This window comes from Aspergillus ruber (genome assembly GCF_000600275.1).
Source record: "Aspergillus ruber CBS 135680 unplaced genomic scaffold scaffold00018, whole genome shotgun sequence".
Taxonomy (NCBI): Eukaryota; Fungi; Ascomycota; class Eurotiomycetes; order Eurotiales; family Aspergillaceae; genus Aspergillus; species Aspergillus ruber.
Window position 1 is genome coordinate 468469 of NW_024467314.1, and position 9137 is coordinate 477605.

The window sequence follows — 9137 nt, forward strand, 5'->3', positions numbered from 1 at the left end:
CCGTACTTCGCGATTATGTTTTGAACAAGCATGAACCAACGATGGATAGCCTCTGGATCTTCACATAAAGCTCTCTGATAGTCATATTTCCGACTAAAACGAGTTGTGAGCTCTGGGTGCCGTTTAACAAAGGTGCTGGCCCAGTTTACACCAACACATCCCATGTTGCGTGTTGCAAGTAATCGGTTGGCCATATCTTCCACACCAGACAACCGAGGAGGAAACCCTTTGGAATCTAGATCAAGTATGTGTTCAACAATCGTTGATTCCTCTAAATCAATGAGCCTTCGTGAATTGGCTGATATATTGCATCGTGATTGCATGCCACGCCGGCGGCGACTAAGCTTCTCATGATCCACGTGATAGATCTTTCCAGCTGCTCGAGCGCTCAGTTTTTTGTCATTTTGCATAGCTTGAAGGGCCAATATTACTTGGCTTTCATCATTTTTCTGACGCATATTTGGTTGTGGTGATATTTGTGATAGAAGTCAGAAGTCGCGTCGGAGCAATTTCGTGTGACATTCGCCCGTGTGTGACATTCGCATGTGGGTCACGTTATCTATCATTGCGCTTGTCGAATATGTGATGCATTATACATAAGTCAAGGTAAGAGCGTGTATACATGTTCCAATTCTTTGAGCATTATTCCAAATGCCCGAAAATCTCCTTTCAAAACGAGACCAGGTCTAGACAGGAATGTAACTCGTACAGACAAAACATATCATGCAATAAGATATTGATGCCTCATCTTCCCGAATGAAGAAAATAACAAATGGACCAAATATTCATCCATCTTTCCGCCGGCAGGCTGAGGCGCGGGCAATTCTGTGAGTCGACGATCTCAGTAGCGAACTAGGTCAGCATATCTCTTTCACAGCTTGTGAGCCAGGAAAGGTTGCGTTTGTTGTACAGACAGATATATCGCAGCGAGTCTAGGCATCGTCGGCGGAATCTTTCCCACAGGCGGTGTGCACCGTCGTGGTAGCACACATCAGAAAGAAAACAAAGTAGGCGTGCTATATGCGACATGACTGTTACAATGACACATTTAGTTGAGCCTTGTGTCTGTGAAGGTAGAGCTCGAGGACACGGTAAATGAGACGAAGACTAAAATACTTTCCGAGTAAACGTCAGGTCGACGTAGCTGCTGCGGTACGAAGATCTCAGGCCCAAAGATCCAGCACCTGGCAGCCAAGCTGCTACGCATCCGCTGGTACTGCGGTTCGACTTCGTTTCGTGAGCTGAAGTTGGAGGGGAATCAAGCTCCTCTTTGGCCCTGCTTCGTCCCTCCGAGCCAGAGGTTTCCGACACACAGGACATGTCCCCCGGGGACCTTTGGTGGCAGAATCAGCCCGCTGTTCCTCGCTAAATTTCAAAGTATCGATGATGCACCGATGGCAGAAGAGGTGACCTGAGGATGACTAAGGTTAGCTAGAACCCTTTTATGATAACCTTACAATAGTTGCATACCGCAAACCGTGGTTGTCGCATCTTCCGGCGTGTCCATACACACGGGACATTTGTAAGCAGTCAGTAATGACCGCGCTTTCTCCGAGTCTCTGTCATTCTGAGCCTTGACCGCATCCTCTCGTTGCTTGGCCAAAGCTTTGTCAAGAGCTGAAAGTTTGTCGACTTCTGTCAGGTCGATTGATTCGACCGGCTGTTCTTCCTCGGAGTCAATGAACTCAGGGGTCTCGGAATTTGCGCCACGAATCGTTCGCCGGCGCTTTCTTTCACGACCTTCTGAGTCGGAGGGGATATTTGAAGAAGCAGGAGGAGGGGACGAAGATGGGAGTCTGATAGATCGGGAGTGGAAAAGAGGGGGCTGGGGGGCAGGAGGAGGAATTGGCGAAGATGAATGAATGGTGTGATGTTGAAGATTCATGACTGGTGGTTTGATTCAATCACAGGCGTTTCGCTTAGTCCTGATTTTGTAACCAGTTCAATTTAGTTTGCTGTAATCGTAATTTCAACGAAAGTTTCAGATATCAGTCCCAATTTCAAATTCCCGACATCAAAGAGATGAAAGGATCAATATCCGGCCTCTAGCCAACAAGAGCTCAAGCCATTCAAAGAATAGCAACAGTTGTTGTCGCTGCTTATCCCAAGGTGGCGGCGGAAATCGTTATCACAAAAGTCACCTGACGATAAGAGAGTGGACAAAGGTGGAAAGCGGTCAGCTAGCGCGGATCAACAGTGGCTCCAAGGTATGACATCGGCGATAACTCGCACAGATTAGAATAATCTCCTACATCGAAAAAAGAACTCTGCCGGACGATATATTAACAAGCAGTCTGCATCACTCATTTATACCGCGCAGCATTGGCTGCGATATTCTGCGCTATCATGCCCTGGATTTGATTATTCAGTTGGACCTATCACAACATGCTTTGGAAATTCACTTGCGCGCCTTATGTTAGGGGCGTTGCCCGTCCTTGTCCCCAGAGATTGCGCTCGTCACTTCCTCTCTCTCTGCGACCACAGTCTGCTCTATCAATTGCGCGACTCTACGCCACAGAGCGCGCATCATCAAATCGGGATGGGAAGGACTTGCGACGGAATTCACTTTCCGGTATGTTCCGCCATGCTGGATTTGTCAAGGAAATTAGACAGATACTGACTCCAGAAGTCCCTACCACGTCCAGGTTTAACGAAATTGGTGTGCAACAGTTAAGCGAATATGTTTATCCCCAGATCTTCCCGGGTAAACCTAGAACGCCGGATCCCGCACTGGTGGCATTGTCAGAAGAGCATCTCTCGCGGCACGATCTACTTGGAAAGTCACAGAATGCCACAGATCCAGTTGCCTTCGATTTCCCGGCCTTACGGGGCGATACATTGGATGAACATTTCTCTAGGCTGGGAATGGACTCATCCGAACCCTATCTAGAATTCGCGAAGACATACATGACGACGACATCTCCCAGCAGACCTCGTGAATGGATTAGACGCAGCGGGTGGACGAAATACAATAGTGACGGCACGGTGGAATTCCCCGAAGCGCCAGACGAAGACATGATGACGTTCGATACCGAAGTCATGTATAAAGAGCATTCGTTCGCAGTGATGGCTTGCGCCGTGAGTCCTACAGCTTGGTATGGGTGGATTTCTCCATGGTTGCTTGAAGAATCAGAGAATCCAATCCACCTCATACCAATGGGTGACCCATCAAAACCTCGAATTATAATCGGTCACAATATCGGTTTCGATCGAGCGCGGATATTGGAAGAATACGATTTGAAACAGACCAAGAACTTCTTTATCGATACGATGTCTCTTCACGTAGCTGTGAATGGAATGTGCTCTCAACAAAGACCGACATGGATGCGCCACAAGAAGAACAAGGATCTGAGAGACAAGATTGCCAGTGAGCATAATTCTGTTGAATTGGCTGCGCTGGTTGAGAGCAAGGTTCTCAGTGATGAGGAAGAGGAACTATGGGTAGGAAGGAGTTCTGTCAATTCACTACGCGATGTCGCCAAATTCCATTGCGATGTTACCATTGACAAATCGCAGCGAGACTATTTTGGCGAACTTGACCGTCCCGGCATTCTGTCCAGGTTACAAGAACTCTTGGACTACTGTGCAGCCGATGTTGCCATCACGCATCGTGTGTATAAAAAGATTTTCCCGAATTACCTTGAGGTGTGTCCTCATCCAGTCAGCTTCGCAGCTCTGAGGCACCTTTCCTCGGTGATTCTGCCTGTCAACCAGACGTGGGGCGAATACCTCGAAAGTGCTGAATCAGTTTACCATCAACGACTTGACGATGTTCGACGGAGACTTGTTGACCTCTGTGAGGAAGCCGCGAGTTTGAGGGAGAAATCAGACATTTACATGAATGACCCTTGGCTACGTCAGCTGGACTGGTCTGGCCAAGAGATCAAAATGGCCAAAGGAAAAAAGAAGGGAGACCCTCCACGACCGGCAGCAAGGCAAAAACTGCCCGGGATGCCGAAATGGTATAAAGACCTTTACCCGAAGACCACCGGTGGTATCAATTTGTCGGTACGAACACGAATTGCTCCTATACTTCTTAAACTCTCATGGGAGGGTTACCCCCTGGTATGGTCCGATAAGTACGGATGGACCTTCAAGGTGCCTCGGGCAGAAGTTAAGAAATTTGAAAACCAGCCTGTTGTGTCCTGTGATATGACTGAGGAGAAGGTTCAGGAGCTGCGAGAGGACAGGGCTCATACATACTTCAAACTTCCGCATAAAGATGGACCGCAAGCGCGGTGCACCAACCCGCTGGCCAAGGGCTATGCGCAGTTTTTTGAACGGGGATCCCTGGCCTCGGAGTACGCTCTTGCCAAGGAAGCACTTGACATGAATGCCTCTTGTTCGTATTGGATCAGTGCTCGAGACCGGATCATGAATCAAATGGTCGTCTACCAAGATCAGATTGGAAAACCACAAGTGGACCAAAATAACCGGTTGGGCTTCATCCTTCCCCAGCTCATTCCCATGGGCACTATCACACGGCGTGCAGTGGAGAACACATGGTTGACTGCCAGTAACGCCAAAGGCAATCGTGTAGGGTCTGAGCTCAAAGCTATGGTCAAATCGCCGCCTGGTTACTCTTTTGTCGGCGCGGATGTTGATTCTCAAGAGCTATGGATTGCCAGCCTTGTTGGCGATGCTCAATTCCAGTTGCATGGTGGCAATGCCATTGGTTTCATGACTTTGGAGGGCTCTAAGGCTGCTGGAACTGATATGCACTCTCGAACTGCAAATATTCTTGGTATCTCCCGGAATGATGCGAAGGTCTTCAACTACGGCCGGATCTATGGTGCTGGTGTTAAGTTTGCTGCCACCCTGCTCCGCCAATTCAATCCATCTATGCCTGAGAAGCAGACCATGGAGGTTGCAACTGACCTATATAAAGCAACAAAAGGTGCCAAAACAACTCGCCGCGTTCTAAGTGAGAGTCCTTTCTGGCGTGGAGGTACGGAATCTTTCGTTTTCAACAAACTCGAAGAGTTCGCAGAGCAGGAACGGCCTAGGACTCCGGTTCTAGGCGCTGGAATAACAGAGGCGTTGATGCGACGATTTATCAACAAAGGTAGCTTCATGACATCTCGGATTAACTGGGCAATCCAGTCTTCTGGTGTTGATTACCTTCATCTTCTGATCGTTGGAATGGACTATCTTATTCGGCGTTACAATATTGAAGCCCGCTTGGCAATCACTGTGCATGACGAAATTCGGTATATGGTTAAAGACGAAGACCGGTACCGCGCTGCTCTAGCCTTGCAAGTAGCCAACGTCTGGACTCGAGCCATGTTCTCGCAGCAGGTTGGTATTGACGACCTGCCACAATCTTGCGCGTATTTCTCCGCTATTGATATCGACCACGTTCTGCGCAAAGAAGTGGACGTGGATTGCGTGACCCCTTCGCATCCGCACAAGATTCCCCACGGCGAAAGCCTGGACATTCTACAACTTTTGGGCAAGAACGAGGAAGCGTATCTCGACCCGACTATCATACCTCACTCGCCGCCCAATCCCGAGAAGTACGATTACACGCCTCGCGAGTCCGTCATGTCGTCTCTCCAGGCTACACATGACCCAGCATTCATTCGCGCTCAGATTTCCAAGGACGATAACGAACTTCGCGACATCGTCAAGGAGGTCATGAAGGCCAAAGCCTTGTCAACTGCATCCACTAGTACCAAGACGTCGAAGACGAACGTCAAATCGCCAGCCATCCCTCAAGCAGCGGGCCCTCAACGGGCCATACTGATGGATGTGAACTCGGGTCTTTATAATGATTTCCGCAACCCTCCGCCGCATGGAAATAAGAATTCCCATGTTAGTTTCCAGCGGAGTACCTGGAAACCTAAGCAAACTGCTCGTGCATGATTTTCTTTCTTTATTTCCCTTCCAAACTTTTCACAATTCTTTTATTTTTCTTGGTCTTTTTTTTTTTTTTTTTGACTCGGTCCCAACGGATTGAGTTTTCCTATGTTGTCGGTGTTTCTGTTGTCTAAAAGCATTGGGACGGCGTTGTTTTACGGTCAGGTCCGGGTCAAAAGTGCGTGTCATGGGTGGCTGTATATTACGAGTGAAAAGATAGATGTGTATATAGTAATTTTTTCACGATGTTGCAATCATATAAAGCAATATTCACATATTTGATGTTTATTTGAGAGAAATCTTGTGTGAAATTGTATTATTATTGATATAAGATGAGGAATCATGTAATGCTGTTCAACTAGCCCTCATGCTTCTCCTCTCCTCTCTTTCTCCCTGGATCCAGCGTATTCCTCCTCCCCAAACAACTTCCCGCCGCCCCACGAAGTATCCCATCCCCTCTCTTCCCCAGCACAACTTCCAAAGCCTGCACCAGCGCCTTTGGATCATACTTCATCCCAAGCGTCACCTCCTCGCCTGTTTTATCATCCTTTACAACGACCTTGCGTCCATAGAGACGAAGAGTCTCGATGCCCATTTTGGCAAGACGCTCCCGGTCTACGTGTGGTGTTCCTGGGCCTTCAAGGTGGAGGATGTGTGTGACGTAGGAGCTGTAGGGCAATCTATTCGTCGAGGTTGCTGGGGGTACAGGGAGCTCGAGTGGCCCACGTCCGCGACTCTCCTCGCCAGCGCGGGTAATGGCTTCAACAAAGTCAACTGCAGTAAATGGTTCCGCAGGCGGTCCAGTCTCGCGATCAAGGCTGCCGTTGATAATGAGGATCTTATGCCGTGCCGAACTGGCGACGATATTCTGCCCCGCGCCACGGAGGATCATGGATGGGATTATGGATGTGTAAAGAGATCCGATGCTATAGACGATAGCTTGCGCGTCGCGAAGGGCTTCCAGCACGCGCGGGTTAGCAGGAGGCCGGATCTCCTGACCGTAAGGATTGATGTACCAGATGCGGGTGATGCGTGCCGGAAGGTCCTCGTTATCTGACTTGCTAAATTGGATGTTTTTGTTTCGTAAAGTGGGCAGGGAGCCAGGGAGCTGGTCATCTTCGTACGAGACTGCATCAGCCGCGTCTGAGGGTTCCGTGGCTTCGAGACTATCATCGCCATCGCCGTCAGCTAGAAGGAGACTGGGACGGCGGGAGCCAGGTTTCGGCTGCAGAGCCGTCGCCTCGCTAGGGTGGGAGATGCTGTTTTGTCCCACAATCATAGTCCCATTGGCGAGGGATGCTGAGATGTGATGGGAGAAGTTCGAGTTAATGGCGGGGATCACGCGAACAGTCTCTGGTACACTGCAAATATTACCCAGAAGGTAAATGGCACTTTCAAAGCTGCCACTAAATAGACGAGCACCGGTTAGGAATAAGTTGCCCACGCTGGCTGAGGTGAAGTCGAAAGTCGACGCTGGTGGCCGAGCACGTTTCAGGATCTCGAGATTTAGCATGTTGAAAAAGGAGCGGATGAGCTCTTTCTTTGCAGGTGTGATGCGCCTCCATAAATCGGAGGTGCCCTCTACTATTGAATACCAGCCCCTCTGGGCTTCCACTGCATCTGCTGAAAGTCTATGGTTGAATAGAGTCCGGACGGCTGCCCGTTCTGAATCCGGGGGTGACTCTGGGATTAATCGGACGAGTCGACCTTTCTTTGTCAGTATAGAAAGAGCCGTAAATACAAAATATCCAGCTTACTTCGCACATCGCCAATTCCAGGCCCCCCGAAAATTCGGATCAATTCAGATGATGAGCCTCCGTTGTCACTGATAGGGATGATATAGCTCAATAAACAGTCCTTGCTCTCGCGCACCGCATTGAAGACATCCACAAGATTGTTTGCTGCGCTACCTCCAGAAAGGATTACAATGCCTTTATTATGTGTAGTCATTCTGTTTTCTGGCTTTAATGTTGGCATATGGCGTTGGCAGAGGACAGGATGGATTGAAGGAGACGTTTGGCATTAAAGGTGATGACTAAGCAATATACATCCGTACAAGAAGCCTGCTTGAACAACGTCAAATCAAGCAATTTTCCATAGAATGTAGGACAACCTTTATTATTGTATTGAACATAGCTTCAAAGCGAGCTCTATCCATTTCTTATTTGATTACTAGCTAAATTTCCCTGTGTAACTCGGATATGATATATATGTTCAAGCTGGAACACGGCCTATAGATATTAGGGCATGTGTGGCTACTTGTCGTAAATCATCGATGTCCAGACTAAGCATATCATTTGAATTCGCATCTGAGGCATAGGAGCCAGATATTAGCAAGCGAGATAGGGAGATATGCTGAGAACCTTGACCTGATGGGACGGGAAAGATCATCTGCATCTATTAGCACTGGTTTTGGTAGAGGGATAATTTGAGAATTACCTCTGATTGCGTGAAAGCAGGCATCCCAATAAGCGTCCATGCCGTATAGCTACTTGTCTCCTGCGACTCTGTTTTTCGAATCAAGCTTCTTCCATTTCAGTAGAAGAATTGCGCGCACATCTTCATTGCCGCTGAGAAACCATAGTTTCATGTTGTTCATCAATTGGACCCAGGACTGACTCCAACTAGGCCGCATAACAAGTCCTAATTGACGCTTGCCATCTGAGCGTAGAAAGAGGTCCGGGTCATCTCTCCAATGCGGACATACGCTGGACAGGGTATTTGCGAATGAGGATCGAGTGTGTACGACATAGCTATATATATCAGTGACAGTGACAAGAAATATATGGAGAAGAGCTAACTAGCTCTCTTGTTCGGCCAAAGGGCTTTAACCTGCTCCGTCACGAACTCCCCCGAAAGCCCAACTCATGAACTGGCCATGCCATTACTTGAACACCGGGTTATATCCGAAGCCGCAGTATGAAGCAGTTGTTACGGGTGAATCATATAGAAGGAGCATAGTCTGATACCAAGAAGGTTTCATTAATTGCTATAGTGAGTATTCGTAATCAATAAAACTGGTGGCTATATGTAAGGGCTGCTGTATTATAAAAGCATCACCGCCCATTCACGGCCAGTCACCATGCATTGTTCGTTCCCAGCTGCTCTTGTTCATTATGCATCACAACATCTTACTTCAAGCTTTGGAACGCGGCCTAGCGCCAGTCATCTCAGCAGCTCTCTGTCACCATCATCCAGACCAAATATGACGCAGTCCAGGGCTATTCGGCCTTCAACAGCACCAACACCGGCAACCTTACTGTCAACTATTATGCTCG

The 9137-nt window shown here is 48.4% G+C and overlaps 3 protein-coding genes across 3 annotated transcripts; 1 reads left to right on the forward strand and 2 right to left on the reverse strand.

The window, feature by feature from the left end:
* Positions 1-1208: 1208 nt before the first annotated feature.
* EURHEDRAFT_434473 (uncharacterized protein) lies at positions 1209-1735 on the reverse strand (the record flags this gene model as incomplete). Its single annotated transcript, XM_040783435.1, has 2 exons — positions 1209-1411; positions 1471-1735. Coding segments are annotated over 2 exons (468 nt in total), but the record flags the coding sequence as incomplete, so codon positions are not given.
* Positions 1736-2385: 650 nt separating this feature from the next.
* EURHEDRAFT_516372 (DNA-directed DNA polymerase gamma MIP1) lies at positions 2386-5865 on the forward strand (the record flags this gene model as incomplete). The annotated part of the gene is made up of 2 exons (XM_040786472.1): positions 2386-2572; positions 2630-5865. 2 exons carry the CDS (start codon positions 2386-2388, stop codon positions 5863-5865), a joined length of 3423 nt encoding a protein of 1140 aa, XP_040637809.1.
* Positions 5866-6154: 289 nt separating this feature from the next.
* On the reverse strand, positions 6155-7834 carry EURHEDRAFT_481524 (gluconeogenesis factor YvcK family protein). Its single transcript, XM_040785508.1, has 2 exons — positions 7617-7834; positions 6155-7566 (listed from the first exon to the last, which is right to left on the reverse strand). Exons 1-2 carry the CDS (start codon positions 7807-7809, stop codon positions 6218-6220), a joined length of 1542 nt encoding a protein of 513 aa, XP_040637810.1. The 5' UTR covers positions 7810-7834; the 3' UTR covers positions 6155-6217.
* Between the last annotated feature and the right edge of the window lie 1303 nt (positions 7835-9137).